This window comes from Tachyglossus aculeatus, chromosome 19, assembly GCF_015852505.1.
Source record: "Tachyglossus aculeatus isolate mTacAcu1 chromosome 19, mTacAcu1.pri, whole genome shotgun sequence".
NCBI lineage: Eukaryota > Metazoa > Chordata > Mammalia > Monotremata > Tachyglossidae > Tachyglossus > Tachyglossus aculeatus.
The window spans coordinates 11,937,085-11,959,720 of record NC_052084.1 but is presented as its reverse complement, the minus strand read 5'-3'; the positions used below and the strand labels follow the sequence as shown (position 1 = coordinate 11,959,720).

General features: G+C 42.4%; 1 protein-coding gene across 2 annotated transcripts in view; it reads right to left on the bottom strand.

Annotated features, from left to right (window-relative positions):
* Window positions 1–22,636, bottom strand: part of PTPN14 (protein tyrosine phosphatase non-receptor type 14) — a 92,612-nt gene that overhangs the window by 31,679 nt on the left and 38,297 nt on the right. For both annotated transcript variants that reach the window (XM_038760721.1, XM_038760722.1), the window contains exons 3-10: window positions 20,026–20,123; window positions 17,262–17,329; window positions 12,812–12,882; window positions 10,729–10,816; window positions 7,247–7,335; window positions 4,815–4,902; window positions 3,770–3,852; window positions 2,406–2,463 (exon numbers count right to left, since the gene is read on the bottom strand). In XM_038760721.1, coding sequence (XP_038616649.1) covers window positions 2,406–2,463; window positions 3,770–3,852; window positions 4,815–4,902; window positions 7,247–7,335; window positions 10,729–10,816; window positions 12,812–12,882; window positions 17,262–17,329; window positions 20,026–20,123 — 643 coding nt within the window. The remainder of the gene's footprint in view (window positions 1–2,405; window positions 2,464–3,769; window positions 3,853–4,814; window positions 4,903–7,246; window positions 7,336–10,728; window positions 10,817–12,811; window positions 12,883–17,261; window positions 17,330–20,025; window positions 20,124–22,636) is intronic.

The following is a 22,636-nucleotide window of genomic DNA, read 5'->3' as shown; positions in this document are numbered from 1 at the left end:
TGTCTACCAACTCTGTTATACTGTACTCTCCCAAGCGCTTAGTACAGTATTCTGCACACAGTAAGCACTCAATAAATACAATTGATTGATTAATTGATTATTGTATTGCTAAACTTAATATGTGTAGGTCCTGGGACTGCTTTCTCTTTTGTCTCCTGGTCTCTCTTTTCATATGAGGCTTTTGGTCTAAATGAGCTACTGTGCAGATTATTCTCAGTTTGTGGGAGTAGGTAAAAGGCCTGATCTTTGCCCTCAGGGTGATATGGGTTCCATCTTTCAAATCCTGTGACATTCCCCCAGAATTCCATATAATGAGGAAGTGTCTGTATAGGTGACTAAGCAATACATCCCCATTCTAAGTATAGATCTCCTCTTCATTCATTCATTCATTCAATCGTGTTTATTTAGCACTTACTGTGTGCAGAGCACCGTACTAAGTGCTTGGAAAGTACAATTCAGTAATAAAGACAGACAATCCCTGCCCACACTGGGCTTACAGTCTAGAAGGGGGGAGACAGACATCAAAACAAGTAAACCGGCATCAATTTAAATAAATAGAATTATAGATATATACATATCAAAACAAGTAAACGGGCATCAATATAAATACATACAATTATAGATATGTACTCATACACACAAGTGCTGTGGGTCAGGGAGAGCAGGGTAGAGTAAAGGGAGCAAGTCGGGGCAATGCAGGGTGGGGGAGCTGAGGAAAAGGCCTCCTGAAGGACGTGAGCCTTCAGTAGGGCTTTGAAGGGGGGAAGTGTGACTGTTTGGTGGATTTGAGGAAGGCTGGCGTTTCAGGCCAGAGGTAGGATGTGGGCCAGGGGTCGACAGCGGGACTGGCGAGAATGAGGAACAGTAAAAAGGTTAGCACCAGAGGAGCAGAGTGTGCAGGCTGGGATGTAGAAGGAGAGAAGGGAGGTGAGGTAAGAAGGGGGCAAGGTGATGGAGAGCTTTGAAACCAATATGAGGAGTTTTTGTTTGACACGGAGGTTGACAGGCAACTGTTGGAGAATTTTCAGGATGGGGGTGACATGCCCAGAACGTTTCTGTAGAAAGATAACCTGGGCAGCACAGTGAAGTATGGACTGAAGTGGGGAGAGACAGGAGGTTGGGAGATCAGAAAGTAGGCTGATGCAGTAATCCAGTTGGGACAGGATGAGTGATTGTACTAACGTGGTAGCGATTTGGATGGAGAGGAAAGGGCGGATCTTGGTGCTGTTGTGATCCTCTGATCTGGGAACTTTGGGACTTAGAAGGGGAAAGAAGTGGAATATTGAATAGGGGCTGGGAGGTTGATTCATACACACATAGGACAGGCAGACACAATCTCAGCCTAGAGAGGGTGGGCATAGCTATATGGAGCAGAGGGAGGAACTGGAAAAAAAATGTGGAAAGGGCCAAAGCACAGTTGTGCCATAATGTGGGTCTTCATGAGCTGTTTCAGAGAGAACACCATTGGGGGTTTAGGGAACAATGCTCTAACCATATATGTCTGTCTGGATAGAATGCGATGGGATGTCATGATTTGGCTGTGTGCACGTGCAGACACTGACTGAAGTGCACATATGGTAACATGGACATTCTTTAATGCAGGGTTTGTCAGGAGCATAAGGCCCACATTATAGGAGAACTGAGTCCACCAGGGAAGATTTTTTTCTTAGGTATGAAAATTTCTTGATCCTCAGCCATGGAACCTGTAGATTTAGTGCCTTGTAGGGGGTCCTGTCTGTTCCAAGGATACTACTGGTTAGTGCAAGCCCAACCAGGTTTGGTTCAAACCAGCCACTTCCCATGACTCCTAACTGCTGCATTTTGGGAAGGAGAGGAGATGGCCACAGTGCCAGAGCTGATATACTCACAAACCAAAGAGACTAAGATCTTAAATCAGGGGAGATAGTTGCACAAGTGGGATGCCCCGACTGGTGGGACTACAACTCCCAGCAACCCACAGGGGTAACTCCAAACTGATATCACAGACCTCTGGAAGTGAGTTTGGGGTCATTTCCAATGTTGAGCTGGGCTCATTTCTGAATCATTTTGGATTTGGATGCCATACTGCAAGCCTCCATCAGGCTATGGTGGACAGTGTCAGGTTGGGTCAGAGATTTCTACATTTAATTTTCTTTTTAAAAGTGACATCCTTGCAGAGTCCCCTACAATCCCAAGTACCATCTCTAAATGAGGTCAGGCACAACCTCCAAGTCTTTCTTCTCCTGAGATTGATCCAATTCTCCAACTTCCCTCTGATACCATCAACACCTACAAATAGCCCTATTTGGGTATCTCAGCAAGAATAAGAGTACTGGGTCATGCCTTCTCCCAAGTTAACTATAAAACTTTGGTCTTTGCCTAAGCTCGTCAACAGGATAGGGCTATAAGAAAGACTTTATACCCACCAAGGATGACCGACTCCACGTAGGTCGACGTCTGATTGGGGGAGGAGAACTTGACTGTCTGTAAGAAAATTGAGAAATGATTGCAGTCTAGTGTTAGAGGGCAGATTCAATAGACGGGCTCATTTCTGGAGGAAAATCAAGAGGGCAATTACTAATTCTGAAATATCCCATCATCTCTTAGGAAGCTGAAAATCCAAAACAAGTGAAAATGATTCCAATGCTAATTGTTGCATGATGACCCTTTTCGTTCCTGGCTAATACATGCTGAGACTATCTCTTTACTCAGATTGGCCTTACTGATGGTCAGAAAACAACCCTGACATTTATAGAAATAAAAATGAAAATAAGATCACACAAGTGATCACACAAGTGAACTTACTGAGAAATGAAAACAGCTACCTCAAAGTGATAGCTCAAGATGGCCTAAGTGGTAGCTTTGAGCAATGATGGCATCTCATAGAGGTTGTTCCAAATCGCTAATGGCAGGGTGCACTATTCAGGACAGGAGAAAGGAACTGCTGGTGTAATGCTAGTCTGGTCTGTTCTCACGTTAGAGCAGCCGAATGCAAGTGTGAATATTTGGAAAGGAAAGAAAAAAAAAAGAGAAAATTGAGGCAGAAATACAATGCTCAAGTACAAAAACGATTGGTACAATTTCTTCCCTTAAATTTTCTGATCTGGAAAATGATGTTATGTGCCATTACAGGCAATACATACAGAAGAAATACAACTAGCAACAGGGTCATTTTACAGCAGAGGCGGGGAAAAGAATCACACTTGGAAAACGCACAGGAATACACTGCTGCTAGCAGGGTCTAAGTGAATTTTAATTTCAAAGAGAACTTTGTTAGAGACAGGCAGGAGGAGAATAACCCAGAATGCAAGTCTAGACGGACTCCCAATGGCCCCTGCTTCAGCCCAGGAAGGACTCAAACACCAGCAGCATGAACCCAACTCGGATTTTAGAATACTGGGAATGCCATGGCTGTGGCCTGTGATAGATCCACAAAGTCCCAGAAATCCTGCTCCTCTAGCCACAGTGCCCTACTGCTCTTGTCTTATTGATCATCAGCCTTGTCTCTTGAACTTTGAGAATTTCATCCTTCCGTGTGTCTGTTGCCAAGCCATTCGGTTGCTCCAGGCTCCCAGCTGAGGTTTAGGATCTGATTCCTCCTCTCCCTCCAGACCTCAGAATTCACTTTGAAACTCCCTGCCTCCTGTTTTTAATTTACTCCTTTGGCTTCGGCATGCTGTCAAGGGGATAGGGAGGGGGCTAACCACAACAGCGTTTTTGAGAGCAAACATATTTGAGAAAATCCACATCCACTCGAGAAAACGAGTCAGGCAAGAGTGTATTTACTTACTCGGTGCAGATTTTGTTCTGCTTGTAAAACTTGTGTCTTGTTGCAAACAACCGAGAAATATATTTGGCATTTTCAATATCATCCTTGAAAAAAAGAGGACAGGGAAAACGTAAATAGTTATCTGATTATGTACGCATTTCAGTGTGGTAGTTTCTGGCTTATAACATGTCTCTCCAACTGTATTACATTGAAGTGATGACTGCTACCAAAACAGCTACTGAAAATTTAATAGCAATAATGCCGATTACAGGATGACATGCCATGCCAGCTGGCAAGGAAATCCGTACATCCGACGCTCTGGGATCACCCGGATACGTTTGGCATGTCTTTACATGCCATCATCTATCTCCCGGCTTTAAAATAGGAACCAACCACACTGAACGAACCCAAACCTTCAAGAAAATTAAGGTGGAATTGAGCACTGGAAAGGCTAAGCTCTGGCCTGGGTCACTATGGAGGCCGATTAGTTACTGTCCTTATTTCATGGCTGGCTCAAAACCCAGGTGAGCTACAAAAAGTAACTGTAGGTATAACCCAAGCAGGATTTACCTGTAAACAACTACAGATGAAGGAGGCAAGGACTGGGTGAAAAACATAGCTGAAAACCAATGCTAACTGCAGCACTGTGACCCTTTTTGTTCCAGGCTAATACATACTGAGTTTATCTCTTTATTCAGACTGACCTTATTGATGATCAGAAAACAACCCTGCCATTTACAGAAATAAAAATGAAAAATGAAGAGCCAGCTCAAACCTGGTGCATTCAAGACTCCAGAGACTTCAACCTGAGAGTTGAAGAGTCAGCTCAAAAACCTGGCACCTGAGACTTGGTGCTTCATTATCTCAGTCCCAAGACTCATTAAAAGCATAATTCCCCAAGCGCTTACGATGCACAGACTCCACCCTTTCTCCCATGCTATCTCTGTGAGAAAGACTTTTATTCTTCACAGACAGGAAGAACAAGCATAGAACATCATAAGTTAAAAATTCTCACAGCCAGCCTCAAAACATAGGTTTCATTGCCAATGTCGGCAAGTTTACTTACTGTATGGAAGAGGGCTGTCTCTTCCTTGTTGATCAGCTCTACTAGGATGGCCGACTTGTTGTGTGTTATATTCCCAATATCATTCCACCTGTGAACAAGAAGTACAGTTGCTCTCCCAAGCGACACATTTAAGAGGCTTCTAAAGTTCATTTCTCAGAATGCATTTAAAACATTTTAGGGAGAACTGCAGCCCTGAACAACACTATGGACTTTTTCCTCCTTCAAGAAAGGGATCAATTTTAAAGTCAACCACACCCTCCTGTAAAAGAGCATATGTAAGGAGGCTGCTAAGCAGCTCAAAATCCTTAATTGCACAGAGAAATTACAATTATGATAAGCTATGGTTCCACTATGATTAGCTGTCAGGGAAATTTGCAATGGGCTTTTTGGGCTTTGTTTTTAATTTTCTAGACTGAAGAAGTAGACAATTTCGCCTAAGGGCTCTCTAATGAATGCTTCTCAAATACCTTTCAGGAGCCCTTCCTTCTAATGACAGATCAGCACACCTAATTGTTTGCTTCTGACCCAATGCTGGAAGTATTCAAATAACCATAATCCACATCGGCCCTCTTTAGGGCTCATAGCAACACAAAATATCAGTCAGCGTTGTTGTGGCTCAGGGTAAGGACTACAGGCACACCAGGAGGCAAATAAAACAAATGACAATGAGTGGCTGACTCTCCAAACAGTAGCTCTATCTGAAAACCAAGGTACATCCCTGAAGAATGAATTGCATTAAAGGAACTACTGGCCTAAAATCAGAATTTCAATATCCCAACACCTATCTGCACCAGTAAGGTCATCGTTGAATATGAGGGGCCAACATAGAGAAAGATAGCTCCCTGAACATAATCATTAATCACTGCTGTCTGAATTTAGTGAGTGCCCAAACCCTGAGATGGAGTTCATTCCTTCAACATAGGCACTACTTTCAGCATGGCTCAGTGGAAAGAGCACGGGCTTTGGAGTCAGAGTTCATGGGTTCAAATCCCGTCTCTGCCAATTGTCAGCTGTGTGACTTTGGGCAAGTCACTTAACTTCTCTGTGCCTCAGTTACCTCATCTGCAAAATGGGGATTAAGACTGTGAGCCCCCCATGGGACAACCTTATCACCTTGTAACCTCCCCAGCGCTTAGAACAGTGCTTTGCACATAGTAAGCACTTAATAAATGTCATTATTATTATTATTATTATTATTATTATTACTTTCAGTAATGAAAGCCCAAGCAGAGATGAGAACAATCAAGATTGGGATAAAACCCCTATTGTGTTTTACTAAACAATATAGTAGGGAATGTGTCTGTTTAATGTTATAGTGTACTCTCCCAAGTGCTTAGTACAGTGCTAAGCACACACAGAAAGTGCCCAATAAGTATTATTGACTGATCTTGGTAATCAGTAGCTCTTTCAGTTCATTAAAACACTTTTTATCCCCAACTATATTAACATATTTTCTTTATATAGAGGCCTTGCTATTCTAAGAAGGACCTAATGCTACAGAGAATGGACCAAGGGCCATGCAGATTTCTGCATTTTCCAAAATATATTAATGAAAGAATGGAAAAGGGACCACATATTCTACAAATACTGCATCAAGCTTGAATGTGTTTGGAAGAAAAGTCTAGTACTGACAGACTGAAAAAAAATAACTGTGAGATACCAGTACTGATCTGGACCAGAATTCCAAGTTGTAAACTACATTCAGCTGGGAAGTGAACAAAAATTAAAAAATACGAGACACACACACACTTAAGGGAGCTTCTAAAATATCCCTCCTGAAGAGGTTAGATAGCCACGGAATTAAAATCAATCATAAGAGGTGATTTTTTTTTAAATGATGTTCACTCAATGTTCAGACATCAAAGATTACAATGACAGATCCCTACTGGGACAGACAATAGCCACACTGTTTGTAAAGTGTCATTAGAGTCTGAAAAAAACTCAAAATTAATATATAGTAAAGTGACTTGAAACCACTGTAGAATTGCCATTCCCCAAATCAACCCTCCCAACTCAGCTGGCAACCTCCGAATCAGGGAATGTTTCTACATTCAGCACTTGGAACGGTGCTTTTCACATAGTTAGCACTTAATAAATGCCATTATTATTATTATTATTATCATTCTACCAACTCTGTTATATTGTACTCACCCAGTAAGTGCTCAAAAAATACCACTGATTAACTGTTTCATCAGAAAAATCCACTAATCAGTCACTAAGAATTTATTTAGCACTAAAGATTTCAATTCAGATGGAAGACATTATACACCTCTGTAGGATCTGAATAGGTTCTCTATCCATCAATCAATAGCAGGGGTGCCAACTCTCTGATTCATCCCTCACTTGGTTAACTCCACTCTCCACTGTTCAGTAATTTGCAGAAATACATGATGACAGGGCATAAGAAGAAATCCAAGTTAATTTGATTGTACCTGTATATTACAGCTTGCCTTCCAATTCTGTTCCTTACAAATATTCCCATGAAGAAAATGCCAAGGTGCATATTGTTTCCATGATTGTCCTGCACAAAAACATCATTCAGTGATGGTTAGTAACACAAACTGCAGGGAAGGGCTGAACGATTCTTACTGTAGCTTCTATTTAATTCTTTCACCTCTTATTTAAGAAAAGTTATACATCACCCCATAGCACTGAGGACACAGAGCTCTGACAATTAGCAGGGGTTGGGGTCACTCCCCTTACTTCCACTGTAGGAGATCCCTCTGGTATCAGCCCCTAATAGTGACACTAGGGACTCCCCAAATTCATCTCAGCAGCTTGAGTGGCTGGTATGTGTGTGTAGGGGGGCAGGACTACCGAAGAAACTCCCATCTGACAATATAGTGTCTACTAGGAGACACGGCAAAAGAGCCCACTAATATCATACAACTCAATGAACCACCAATTTCATCTACGTCTAATTGTCAAAAAACATGCTTCAGTGTCCAGAGTAGACACTAGTGAAAGAAGGCTGAAGCTGAGTATGTTATAGGTGAATAGCATTATGAATGGTCTTTTGATTCCCGAAATCCAGACTCAAGGACTATCGGCAAAACTTTAGAGGGATGCAGTTCTGGTTCAGAGAGTTAACCAACTTGAAAGACATATGGAAGGAGGAAAAGAAGAAAACATTTGAGGAAATTTGGGAAGAGTCATCACTGTTGGCAGAAGAACCAAAAGACTTGGGAGAAAGAAGGTTTCTGAGGTAGAATGTGGAAGAAGAGAAGCGACTTACTTGTTGAAGAGAGGCAAGTGCAAAATTGGAACACTGAAAGATCATATGAAGAAAATCAGGATCAACTCAGGCCAGAGTGAAGGAAGTGAAATGAAAAATGGGTAGAACTGTGCAGAATGAAACAGGTAAATGGGGTGATAGAAAGAATCTTCAGTCACCTCCTAACCCATTCTTATATACATCTGGAATGACTTGTGGGAAAATCCTACATGAAAGCAGAGGAAGAGGGCTAGATTTTATTTGGCATGAGCATGTACTTTTTTTTTTAAACATCAGATTGAGAATGACCACCCTAATTAAAGAAATTTAGAACTGCATGCTAAAACCCAATCGTTCTTTGAAAATTGAAGTTTTTTGGGCTCTTTGGTCTATTGCTAGTTTTTTTTTTCAATTGCAGCTGTGACCTCACTTCTATCACCACAGTCATTCATGTTCCAAGCACCCTGTAACCTTGTGTGATCATGGAGAGAAATGGTAGCCAGAGGGAGGGGCCAAGGAGAGAAGAGGAAGAGTGAACAAGGGGAACAAGAAGCAATACTAAACAGCACTGCCACACAACTGAAGATTGTGTTTCCACCCCGTGTCCCAGAAGGAACACGACTGTAGGAGAAGAGAAATTGTGAATCATGCTGCACAGACCATGACCAAGATCAATTTTTTTCCACATAGGTTCTTGGTCCTGAGATCTCAGGATGGAGGCTTGTCCTTTGTTCCCTATAGGAGGCTTTATCCAATGGTAGAACTCTTCCTTACTCTTTCCTCTGAGGGCAAACCTGGCAGGGAAGGGAAGCCTATCTCAATTGTTCATCTACTTCTGTTCTCCAGTTCTAACCTCAGTGCAGATTGGCTCTGATCTTTTGGTTAGTAGATTTTAAAAATACTCTTTCTACCAGGACAACCACAATCCCCTCTATACTGTAAGCTCCTTATGGGCAGAGAATGTGACTACCAAGTCTGCTGTATTTGTACTCTCCCAAGCAATTAGTACAGTAAGGGCTCTATCAATTGGTAACATCGGCGGTTTATTTTATGGGCTTACTATAGGCCAAGCACTGCGTTAAGCCCTGGGGTAGAGACAGGATAATCAGGTTGAATATAGTTCCTACCCCTTATCAGGCTCACAGTCTAAGTAAGAGAAAGACCAGGCATTAAATCCCCATTTTAGCACAGAGAAGTTAGGTGTCTTGTCCCAGTTTACAAAGCAGGCAAGTGGCGGAGCAGGGACTAGAACCCAGGTTTTCTGCCTCCCAGGCTTGTGTTCTTTCCACTGGGTCCTGCCACTGGAAACAACCAATCTACAGCCTGTCATTTGGCAGCTAGAAAGTAATTTTCCAGAAGAGGGGGAGGAGAGCTTCCTCTAGTTTGTTGGGGCCCCAGCACATCTTGTCAGTCTGTGGGCTGTTGAAATTAAAGTGGTTTCGCAGATGGCATCATGAGGCATTACCACACCAAAAATGGATTACAATCCTACAAAGGATAGCCTCTAGAGAAGTGGAAGAGATTTAAACAAATTTAAAAACTAGCTATCAGCCATTTCACAAACATCTACCATCCTCCTTTTCTCCCACTGATGCACATGGGTAGTTGCCATTAAGACAAACTGCACATGAGCATCCAAGGGAAAACAGAATACTTACAGACCATTCAGCGAAACCAGCTCAGAGCGAAATTCTCTTGCTGAAGTGGTACTAAAGTGTGCCAGTCTCCTGCAAATTACACCAGGGAACATCCAAAACTGGCCTTCAAATGGTTCAAGTCTAGAGTTGACTTTTTCTATCTTTTTTGATCTTTTTCTATCTTCCCCTGTCTGTAATTTATTTTAATGTGTGCCTCCCCAACTAGACTCTTTGAGGGCAGGGATCGTGACTACCAATTCTATTGCACTGTACTCACCCAAACGCTTAGTACATTGCTCTGCACACAGAAAGCACTCAGTAAATACCATTGATCGATAGATTCAGTGTGCCCAGAATGGCCCCTGTTTTAAAAAGTCTGCCTTGTGTCAAAGATTTTAAGTGCTTTAAGTATGGTGCTTTGCACACAGTAAGCACTCAATAAATATGACTGAATGAATGAAAAGATGATTCACAATGTAAAGGCTCCTAGATTCTAGGGGGCAGCTTAATGCTGGAAAGGAGGCCAACAGAACTGAAAAAAAATGGGAAAGTCGAATACCACCTCTTGGCTTTGAACCACTTTTTGAACTGGCCAATGGCAAAGAGAATAACAAAAAACATATACCAAAGAGTTGCAAGCTGGGAGAGTACTTAATGATTAACACTTTAAAACGGGGAATTGTTCTTAGTCTACTCAACCAGGATGAGTAATGAAGTACATGACGGACAAGGAGATGAGAATGAGATTTCATTCATTTTATTACCAATGGGCCTCTAAAAATGAATGTGGGTTGATATATTGGATTGCTGTTATAAGGGTGATGTCTTTCAGTCTTTCTAGTTAAGCCTGTTCCCAGTATACCACAGAAGACTTTACAACCCAACAGCTTTATAACTGCTCTCTCACTGCAGAACAGTAGAAATAGGAGTCATCACTAGGTAGCAATGCAGGGGCCAAGGTGAACCTAGCGACACCCAGGCAACAGCTCTAACCATCTCTCCCCAGATTTCTGGTCCTAGATTCCTTGGAAAGCCTTGGAGCCTGGGAGCCATGGTACATTACCTTCACAGGGAAACTCTCCTGTCCGAATCCATCCAAACGTTCCACCTCATTGATATACATAAGTTCAGCTTCCGCTGCCAGGACTCCACTAGGATCAAAATAGCATCAGAAGGAGGAAATGGCTCAGTTCAACATGTTTGTGGAAGATTCTACTCTCTTGAGAGCTGGGGTTTACTAGCTTTAGACTAGAGAATTTTAGGGGTACCAAACCATAATAACATGACACAGCTTCGTTACTCATTTTAGGCTAGGGAAATTTCAGGGGTATCAAACCAGACAATACAACATCTTCATTCTCTCCACAACCCCTTATAGCACTGGATTTTCTAGAGCATTGAATCCCAAGTGAAATCACAACTTCAGGTCTTTTGAGAGTTCTGTGCCGGGAAAGTGGCACCCCAACCCATCTGAAAATAAAATAGTCAACTCAAGGAAACAATGGACTGTTTTCCATTGGCTGGGAGAGATCACCAGGACAAAAATGAAGATAATTATTTTGGGATCTGATTTATTAAGAAGAGAGCCTGGAAATGTAGCAGTGGCCTTCCAACAGTAGAAAGGAAGGATGGGTTGGGTAGGATGTTTGTTTTGCAACATTCCAAAAGGTTTTCTAGTAGCCCTGGGTTACAGTTCAGCTCTGAAGAACTTCCTTAACTGGTTACTTCCCTTTAATCTCCTTTGATCTTCACCCCATGAGGTGCTACATCAAAAGCTTCCAGGAGGAGGCTTAGGCCATCAACATCACACTGAGCTGACAAATTTTCAGGCCCCTCCCTCTCCATGCACTTCAGAGCTGAATGTGTCTTAGGCAGGTTCCAGGCTCCCTTCCAAATCCTAGCTTTGGTGAAACAAGGCCCCAGAACAGAAGGTGAAACCCAACCCAAGCCATTTTCCATGGCTCTCAAAATATTCTCCAGCCGGGCTAAAAAGAAGAGCACAATTACCCACTACAGTTAAATCTAGAGTATCCAAGTGATAGTGAAGAGATGTAATGCAATGGATATAAAACGGTGGAGGGTGGGGAGTAACAGAAATAGTATTTACTATGTGGACAGCATTGTACTAAGGGCTGGGAGAAAATACAGGAGAGAAACAGAAATGGTCCCCTGTCTGTGGGGGACTGGAGAAAGGGAGGTGTCATAATCTGAGAGCATGAAGAGGATACAAAAAGGAGCCAAGGCAGAAGAAGGGCAGAAGCAAAGACTTTTCTGACTCAGTAGGGCCACCTGAATGCATTTCAAGCTGCCCTCTGATCTTCAGCTCTAACCTGCCCCTGAGCAGTCACCCTCAGCAGTCTTAGATTCCGGCCAGGCTGGGGGAACCTCCTTCTTTGGAACTTCCCAAGTGCTTAGTACAGTGCACTGCACCACATGGGCACTCAATACATATTAGTAGCAGTAATAATAATTGTGGTATTTGTGTCAAGTACTGTATTAAGTGCCGGGATAATTGGGACTCGCAGTCAAAGTAGGAGGGGGAACAGGTATTGAATACCCATTTTGCAGAAGAGGTAACTGTGGCACCGGGAAGTTAAGTGACTTTCCCAAAGTCACACAGCACACATGTGGTCAAGCAAGGATTAGAGCCCAGGTTCTCTGACTCCCAGGCTGTGCTCTTTCCACTCGGCCATGCTGCTTCCCGTATTACTACTATCACCAAATTCCACATTATGATCCTATCTGCCACCTTGACACAAAGTGCTCCGAAGCAGGAGCCACAGTGTCTGGACACAAGACTGAGGGCCCCTGGCACATTGGCTGTAATGTCCCTGGGAGCCACCACCTCGGCACCTACGTGCTCCCAGAAAATCTCCTGGAGCCCAGGTGTTGTCATGTATGACAGCATCAGGGACTGGATAAAGTAGGGGTTGTACCTGAGACCAGACCTGGCTCCCATCGCTGCCTTCTTCTGCCTCCGGAGAAACCATGTGGAGAAGGGGAGAGGAAGAGGGGAGAAGTGCAAGTAAAGGGAATGATAGACAGGGAGGAAGCAAAACTGGTGCTCTGCCCCAAATCCAAATTGGGCAAGCCAACCTGCCAGCTACTGCAGATACCCACCAAGTTCCTCTGCCCTTCTCCCTCACCTGTGAGCCTTGTGTTCCAGGGCTACTTTCTGCGTCAGTTCCTCTAGAACAGCTTCCTCAAGGGCCAAGTCCTGCAAAGCAGACAGGGGAATGATGGTGAGAATTCTAGGTGCTAAATAATACAATATCAGTAAACAAAAAGTAAAATAAACTCACAAACACCCTAGCCCTTGCTGGTAAAGGAGTAGAATACAGTGTCTCCAACTGAGAGAGAACTGCAATGGTGGGTTTTCCTCAATGATGCTTTTTTGAGGTGTTTTCAGAAAAATCTTCAATTTCCAAATCTTAATTTCCAAACAATGTATCTTTGGCTTTTGCTTTAAAATGACCCCACAGGCACTACCAGAACCTCCCTATTTCTGTAGCATTTTCCCTGCTTCAGAGTGCATAGTAAAGCTGTCATCTCATGACTTCTCATCTAACCAGCCTGGAATGGGTTCCAGGTAAGAGCACAGATCATGGGACCAGACCAAATGACTGGTGGGATCACCTAAAAAATCCTTAATGTTGATATTTTGCCAGTATATATCCAAGTTATTTAAAATTGAGGTGTAATTCTAAACGGAGGCTTCTGAAACAGCTGAGAGTCGGCGGTGGGTTGAACCTGGAGAGGCCCTTGGGTCACTTAATCAAATAAGAAAAATGTTTTCTAAACGGAGGAACAGGATGCTTTGCAGCTCTTATTTTTCATATACTCACTGATTGACTTACAGGGTTCTCTGCATTCTTTCATTACAGTGAACTGACTTCCTAATAGTTGACAGACCCCCAACTTCACTGGCATTTTACTGAGTAAAAGCTCGACGTGTTTAGAAATCCACAGAAGCATGAGTGCAATTTTGAGATAACTTTGTAAAACTAATAAAGGAAATATGATAAGATTCAAATGAAGTCCCCCCCAAAAAAGCTGGGGGGATAAATGTCCATAATACCAATATACACTTCTTTAAACACACACACACACACACACACACACACACACACACGTGTGACTCAAAAAGGGAGGCTATGAATACGGTACTCAATTAAAATACCTCAGTCTTGTTCGAAAGGGCTTCCCTGAGATGTTTGTTTCTGCCATAGAAGACTGTGAAAGTGGTGCTGTGCTAATAAAACATTTCAGCGTATATGCCTGTACACAGTTGCACAACTGTGGGCTGTATTCTGTACTTAATTTTATTCTTTTTTCCACTGAAGAAATGTCATTTGAGACATATGGAGCCTTCCAAGATCAAACCAAACCCAAAATGTGGTCCTCACCCTCCTCTCTTGGGTTTTTGGGATGAATTTCTCAGCAAGGCAATATTTTTTTCTTCAGTAGGAGTAGGGCAGGAAATTTAAGCCACGTGGTAGTGAAATTGTTACTTTTCTCAAAGAACCATATTTATATGGTGCTGGGTGAGTTGCTATGTGCTCCAACAGCCGACATTCTAAGTGAAAACTATGGCCCCTCCCCACTTCAAATTTGGACTAAAACCCCACCTCCTCTAGTAAGACATCAATCAATGGTATTTTCTGAGCGTTCGCTTTGTGCAGAGGGCTGTACAACATGCTGAGACAATACAGTTGATAGATATAATCCCCTCACCTCACGGAGCTTAGTGTTTAATCCAACCCACATAAGCTTAACCTGATTCTGGAAATGCCTATCACCCCAGCAGCCTCTGACCATTTGTGAATATCTTGGTAAATTATGCTTTTTTCTCCATGTTCTTACAAGCTTCTGTCACCTAAACTTTCATGTTAATTTGCGAGTACTTAGGAGTGACCCATTTCCCCTGTCAGACTGCAATCATCCCAAGGGCAGTGCCCCTGTCTAGCCTTCTCTGTTGCTAAGCACAGTGCTCTGTAATTGCTCGGTGTACAACAAATATCCCCACACACTGTGGCCCAACCCTTAGAAAGCACCATGTCACAGCGAGCTAATCATTTTCCACACTGATGCTGTTTGGGGATTTGTGCTGTTTAAAGGTTGGAGTTGCTTGCTGAAATGGGTGGAGGAAAAAATTCCTTTCCTGCTTCCACTTCATTAGGGATGGCCGGGGTAGGAGACGGCTCAAGTCTACTTAAAATGCTTTAAGCTGGAAAAAGTGAACTACCAGCTTTGATGGAAACATGAATTCTATCAGGGGGGAGGATTCAGCTGGATGGAGTGAATGGGGTAACCGACGCAGCTCTGCCAGGATGATAGGGCCTCAGAGAAGGAGGGAAAAAAAAGAGAAAATCTGCAAGTTCTCAGCGGGGGCTGTCCTACAGTGGAGACCAGTTCCCTGACATGTCCATGGAGCTACTTGAGAATGTGGCTGTTTCCCTCTACACCAAAAGCTCATTGTGGGCAGCAACCTTGTCTGCTAACTCTGTGGTATTGCACTCCCCAAAGTGATTAATACAGTGTTCTGCAAATAGTAAGCACTCAATAAATACCATTGATTGTTTCTGGCTGATCCCCGGGAGAGGGTAAGCAAGAACAAGAGACGCTGAACTGCTTTAAAGGCAGATGAACTTTCTGCAATGCCTAGAAATGGCACAGGAAAAACAGCCAAGTTCAGTTTCCAGGGGTGCTCAAAAAAGTAGATCTTACCCATTAGATCATTTAATAACATCTATTAAGCTCTTACAATATGCAAAACACTGTCCTCAGTACTGGGAAGATTCAATCAATGCTATTTACTGAGCACTTACTGTATGCCAAGCACTGTACTAAGCACATGGGAACTGTACAATATAATAATACATTAATATGGTGGACTGCAAACTCCTTGTAGGCAGAGTTCCTCGTAAGCGATCACGTTACAACTCCATGGAATTGCACTCTTAGTGCAATGCTCTGTGCACAGTGAGTGCTCAATAAACGCCACTGATTGACTGAATGCATCAACATTAATCCTGACACAGTCCAGGTCTCAAACAGGGGGAGGCCAGACCCATAAGAAGGAAAAATTCTAGCACCACAATCAACGAATAGTATTTACTGAGCACCTATTATATGCAGAGCAGTGTGCTAAACTCCTGGGGGTGCATAATACTTGGAAGTCATGATCCCTGCCTTCAAGGAGGTTATTGTGGGGGAAACCACTATAAGAAACCACAGTTCATTCTCATTCATTAGCATGGCTTAGTGGATAGAGCACTGGGACGTGGGAATCAGAAGGACTTATGTTCTAATCTCAACTCTGCCACTTGTCTGCTGTGTGACCTTGGGCAAGTTACTTCACTTCTCCATGCCTCAGTTCCCTCACCTAATGGGGATTAAGACTGGGAGCCCATGTAGGACAGGGGCTATGTCCAATCCAATTTGCTTGTATCTACCCCCGCACTTAGTTCAGTGCCTGGCACGTGGTAATCACTTAACCAATACCACAATTATTATTATTATTTGATTATTATTACTCCTCAATTGCTCAGACTCACACCTGCCCAAACTCTAATTAGTCATTCCTCACACTGTACGGCCAGGTTTCTGTACTGTGATGGCAGCGGGGAGGATAGGGCAGCCCCAGTCCTCAGGACAAACACTGCCTACTACGGAGCCCAAAAATCAGGGAGCCCCGGAGTGCGCGTCGATGGACTTCTTCCCACCACCCTTCTGGTCCCATTATCTACTCACCAAGACACTAATTCCAGGGTACAGAGGAACAAAATTCATGCCCCATGTTGCTTTGTTTTTCAGCTGTTTTGCAGCCTTGTGGCAACTAGGTAGGGGCTTCCTATTTTGGGTGTGTCTGTGGAAGGACTGGTCCTAGTTGAGCTACTTGGGTTGTAATTCTGATCAAGTTTTCACCATGTTTAGGAGGACTTGGCTTGGGGCTCTCCCTACAGTCAACTGTCAAGTTTTGTGATCTTGGGAATTCATAAATGTAGTTCACATTATTCCCCATGGGAAACTATACTCCATTTAGTGCTCTTTTACTTATCACTCTATTTTCATGAAACCAATGAACCAACTTAAGTGCATTACCCAGGGTATAGCGCTGCTGGGGTAAGGTGAAGCTATCTTTCCTGAAAGGCTTTGACACTGCCCCCCTCTCCCCCCCGCCACCCCGCAAGGCAAGAAACTTTTGTCCTTTACCTTGAGGAAACATTATTCAGGTTACATGTATATACTGATGCATTTATTCCATTCACTCTACTGATTGTTTTTTCCTCTTCTGGCTATTTGCTATCAGGAAACAGATCTCCGTTTTTGCTCTTGATCAGACTGTATGCATATACTTTGTATCTACCTGTCTCCCCCATTACACTGTAAACACCTAGAAAGTGGGGAATAGGTCTATTACTCTTAATGTATGCACCCAAGCACCTGGTACAGTGCATTATAGAGATGTGCCCTGTACATAAACATTAATGAATGGCCAAGTATGTACACCCTGCTTTCAGTGTGTTGAAAAGAAAAGAGCTCCAAATTTAATCAAAACCACAAAAAACAAGAACCAGAGAAAAATGTACTCACCATTGGAAATAACACATATTCTCTTAGGAAATCTTGAGAGGCAAAATGATTGTAGTCTCCAAAATCAGCTGAGATTAGGAAAGAGAGATAAAACAATATATTAAAAAAGCAAGAGTGCAAAGAAAATCTCTAAATGCCAATGGATGAAGTGATATTTTAAATGGCAAGATTTCTGGCATGGGTAAGTGCAGTAGTTCTGAAGGACACAGTGAATTATTGGCTTCTTTGAACCATTCATTCATTCATTCAATCGTATTTATTGGGCACTTACTGTGTGCAGAGCACTGTACTAAGCACTTGGGAAATACAAGTTGGCAACATATAGAGACGGTCCCTACCAAACAGCAGGCTCACAGTCTATAAGAATTTTTACAAATATGTATTAACAACTTTAAATGCCTTGAGGCAAAATCCTTCTTCAAACAATTTAAATGAAAATGATCCCAATATCAGTGCAACACAGATCATTATTAAACCTGCCTGATGACCCCCAAAACAGCCACTATTCCACCTGCACTCACTTCACGTATTTTAGATTTTTCCCTGACTCTTCCTATTCCATTTTTGTTCCCTATAGAATAGGAACTGTGAGTGCCTTGTGAGCAAGAAAAGTGCCTGTTAACTCTGATGTATTGTTGTATTGTACTCTCCCAAGCACTTAGTACAGTGCTCTGCACATAGTAGGTGCTCAATAAATACCACTGATTAATATAGAATATGGCAAGGTTAACCACTCAGTGCATTTCTGTTCCTCACACTTAACAAAATACACCATGCATCAGGATTGTGTCTTGAGGAGTTTTTGAAAGGAGATCCTACAAGGTATTACTATTTTTAAACAAAGCTTTACTTAACTATTTACTAAACATACAGCAGATCAATTATGAAAGCTAATTCCCAGTGGTGGGAGAGTTTAACTTTATTTTGATTTTAAATACTGAAAAGCAAACATTATCTACATCTTTAACAATTTCTGAATCTGGAAATCCCCTCTAGTTGGCAAAGGATCTCACACCTCTTTACACCTCTAGAAAATTTCAGCTATTGCACGATGCCGAAAATGTTTTCATTTTCCAGAAGCATATTGGGGCATGAGCCAAAGGAACTGGGAACGTGTCTGCCAACTCTGTGTATTATACCCTCCCAAGTGCTTAGTGCAGTGCTCTGTACATAGTAAGCACTCAAAAAATAGCACAATACCACCAACTGATTGATATACTAAAGCAACCAAACATGCCTATGTTACAAATACAAGGGATATCATATATCCTGGTCTTAGAAAAAGAGGTATGTTTTAGGAATCTTAACAGGTTTCATGCAAAAGAACTCAGGAAAACACCATCTGATTTTAAGAGCAAGATATTTTATATGCTGGACTCCCCACTGAAAGAAGAGATGACTTCTTGTGTCACCTATGAACCTAGCAGGATATTAATTGCATTTTTGGTGAGGTACACTTGTATGAACAACAGAGTACTCTCTTTACCATTACTTTTTTCTCCTTGGCCTTGGAACCTAGTTTCCTTTCAAACATTACATGACTTCCCTTTAGGACAAACACTGTAAAACTCAAGATAATGGACCTGGAAAGACAATATGTGAAAGAAGCTCCACCATGTAAACACCAACAGATCCGGGAAATCACAAATTGGAAAGGAAAGATTGTAACTAATTTCAAATATTTGGCCTGCTGGTTTATCTTTATGGTTTCTCTTTAGGTCTTTGGCCTGTCATTTCAGTTTCCTTATACCATGGTTATCTTGGGCTGGCTTCCGTAACTGTTGTGTCTGGAGCCTTCCTTCACATTCTGAAAGCTTTGAGTCTTTCACAGGTCAGAGATGCTATAAAATACTCTGGGAGCTTCTAACCACAGGGTAGCTCTAGAGCTTGCTGATTTTGAATATAGACTAGACAGAGATGGCCAAACCCACTGATACCCTAAGGTGGATTTTACAATAGATCAACAAAGGTCAGAGAGCGGTTATGTAAGCTAATTGTTCTGAGCTTTGAAGGTTCAGAATCAGTTCAGGATTTGGTATGAGGTTTAGGCTTCTGAGCCACCCAATGGAGATCAAAGTCAAGAAATTTTGTACTGCAAGAGCTTACTAATCATTGGCTTCTCAACTGACTGGTCATTTTGGGGACTTGTTTCTCATATTAATAATGAGGGGGAAGTGTGTTCTTTTAATTAAAAGAAAGAATTTCTCTTCCTTCTTCCGAACCTATTTCCCCAAGCAAATGTAACCACGAGAATTTCAACAACAGGGAACAAACAATGAATATGCCCTGCATTAAAGGACATTTTCCAACTGCATATGCAGGGTGCAAGTTCAAAGATAAATTTAGCCTAATACATACTAATCTTTTTGAATTATAACTGTGTATGAATCTACTTGAATGCTAAAAGATCATTAAAATTACACATGGTTCATTTTCATCAACTGAATAATTCAGCACACACATACAATATATTCCCTGAAATGTGGTGTTCATTTCAAGGACAAATGCAAGCTGCTATTTCTCTCAATCAGACCAGCCATGACTCATTTTCAAAACAGCTCTGCCAAAAAGGTCTCGAGAATCCTATCCCAAAATAAAATTTCCAACTTTCCAGGAGCCTCAGGTTGAAGCTGGAAAAAAAAACCAACCAGGGAGGAAAGTTTGAGTCAAACCACTTTCTGGTTGAGAATCCACAGCAGTCCAAACATCTCCTGGGAGAAAATAATTAGAGAGGGACTGATTATTGAAGGAACCCACACTTTACCTTGCACAGCTAAGCCAGCTAGCCGGATTGCTTGATCCAAGGTAGATCGTAACTTCCCATCGAGCACATCTTTTTTTACTTGCAGGTAATACTGGTACCTATAAATGGGAAAACCAAGATCATGAGAACCAAAAAAACGCACTGTATCTACCTATATAGATGAATAATAGCTCTGTAAGGGTGCATGTGCTTTTTACGTAGCAGGTGTCACTTCACATGAACCCTCAGTTGGTGAAGAGTTTCACCCAATCAGTCGTCTGGTGTGCTAGGAGGATACAATTCTGGTAAGAACCAGTTTCTCACACCATACAGCGAGAGCACAAAATACTTTTCCACACCTGGGCACCCACCATCAGTCACAGTTGCCAGAGTTACATTCAGTAAACATGTGCTAGAGATGTGGATCAAATGAGAGCACATTCCTGCATAACATCAGGAAACACAACATAGGAGAAATAGTCCAGAGGGGAAGTCACAACAGATGACCAGTTGTGGCCCTATACCAAGAGATTGGCAAATCCAGAAAAGTGATTAGCTTTTCAAAGCCCAAACCCAGCAAGCACACCTGCTACTTTGAACAGCAAACTCTGGCAAGTTAAAGCTTTGTACTGCATATCTTCATGATATGGTAACCTAGTGCAACCTTGCCCTTTCTATCCCGAAGTTTGCTCCTAAATGTCCTTTTAGAATGAACCTAATACCCAGGAACACAGGTGACTTTTCATTTTAAGTCTGGACCAAAATCAGGCAGGGATTTTAAGAAGAATGGGAAGTGGGAAGAGGTAGACTTCAAAGAGCTAACTGGCCAGAAAACCAGAAGACCCAAAATAGGGTCTTTCAGACTGGATTCTCCCAGGTCTTTTCGGAGATCCGAGATGAGCAAAATTGGCAGGGCAGTGTAGACACCTACATCCAGTAATCTCCTCACACCTAACTACTATGTCTGCTCCCTTTTCTGCTGGTTTCTGGGATTCATCCCTCCTTACACTTCGTTCAGGGGATCCAGCTTTGATCCTCAGAGTCCATCATGAGTTCCTGACTTGGACTCAAATTCTTCACCGGGCTTAAAACAAAGTTATTCAAGGGGCCCATGCCTGGCCTGGTAGAAAGGGCATGGGCCCTGGGAGTCAGGGGACCTGGGTTCTAGTCCTTGTCACACCAGTACCTGCTATGTGAATTTGGTCAGGTCACAAACTCTCGGGACCTCAATTTCCTAATCTGTAAAAAAGAGATAATAGTACCTATCTCCCACTCGCACCATGATATTGAAAGGATAAATGAGATAATTCATTTGCAAGCTCTATGGAAAAATAAGAGGTACACAAATTATACTGTCTTATTATTGTGACAACCTAAAGGACTCCAGGGGTTTAGCAAAACAGTCGCCTGTACTTTCTGTGTGAGTAATAGTAATTACTATGGACCAAGCACTATGTTAAGCATTGGGACAGATACAGGACAACACAAGGCCCATGGTCTGAGAAGAGGGAAAAAATATTTTATTCCCATTTTACGGAGGAGGAAAGTGTCTTAAACCAGTGGCAAGGTTAACATGAGGAGGGAAATCACAGATGCAAATTGACCTCTGCCCAGATGTAAAAACAGACATAGCCTGGAAGAAGATTCCACTATAATTGGGGGAGGCTGGATGCTGAGGACTTTGCCTCCCTTTCAGGTCTCTTCTAGAAATATGTAGAAGCACTGAATGTGAGAGAAGTTGGTGAATCTGGTGGGCGGTGGGGGGCTGGATAGGGGGCACATCTTTGCTTTTCTGGAGAGAGAGAAAGGACCCAAGATACAAGACCGTTTTAAAAGCCACACCCCCCCCCCCCCCCCCCCCCATCAGCTAAGACCCAAACCTCAGATCTCTCTTTGAAAACGCTCCTTTGAGTCAGGTTAACACTAAAGGTGGTTTTTATATATTTACTATAATAAAGGTACCTGCTATTTGCTAGCTAGATGGCACTCCAAGGAACAGGAGAGTTGATAACAAGTCTGAACAAAGCCATAATTATACAGCTATCAGGTTCCACCACTCCACTAAGCAAATAGAACTGGAACAATAAATGTTTTACATTAGCTTCTATTGCTCCAAGAAGTGTGCATACTGTCAGTTACATGCAAGGCTCCAGGTTTTATGGCTCTATTAGAAAGTAACAACTGATCTATGTTAAAATATATACTCTAATGCAACCCATCAATCATACAGCTGGGAAAAACTGAGTGAGATTTGAAGTGAAAGAAACGGTGGATTTCTAAAGATTTATTTTGCACTACAAAGTTCATATTGGTCACACTTCCTGCCTGATTTTCTCACCTTTCTTTATAATAGTTTTCCCTAGTATCTGCTGGGAAGTGGCATGGGTCCTCTGGCACCCTCTTTGAGTTATCCCTTTCTTTTGGCACAGAACTTGTATCTTTGTGTTATTTATCAAGGAAATGGTGACCTGACCCAAGCCCAGCTTAAACACCAGTTTGGTGTTTTTGGTGGCCTGCAGCCATGGTGCCTGAATCAGGAGAGATAACCGCGCTTAACCCTTCAGAGCTCTCTCACGCCAGCTCTCCCAAGACAAACGGCAGAGTCTTTTGGAGCCCACTTTACTCTCAGTCC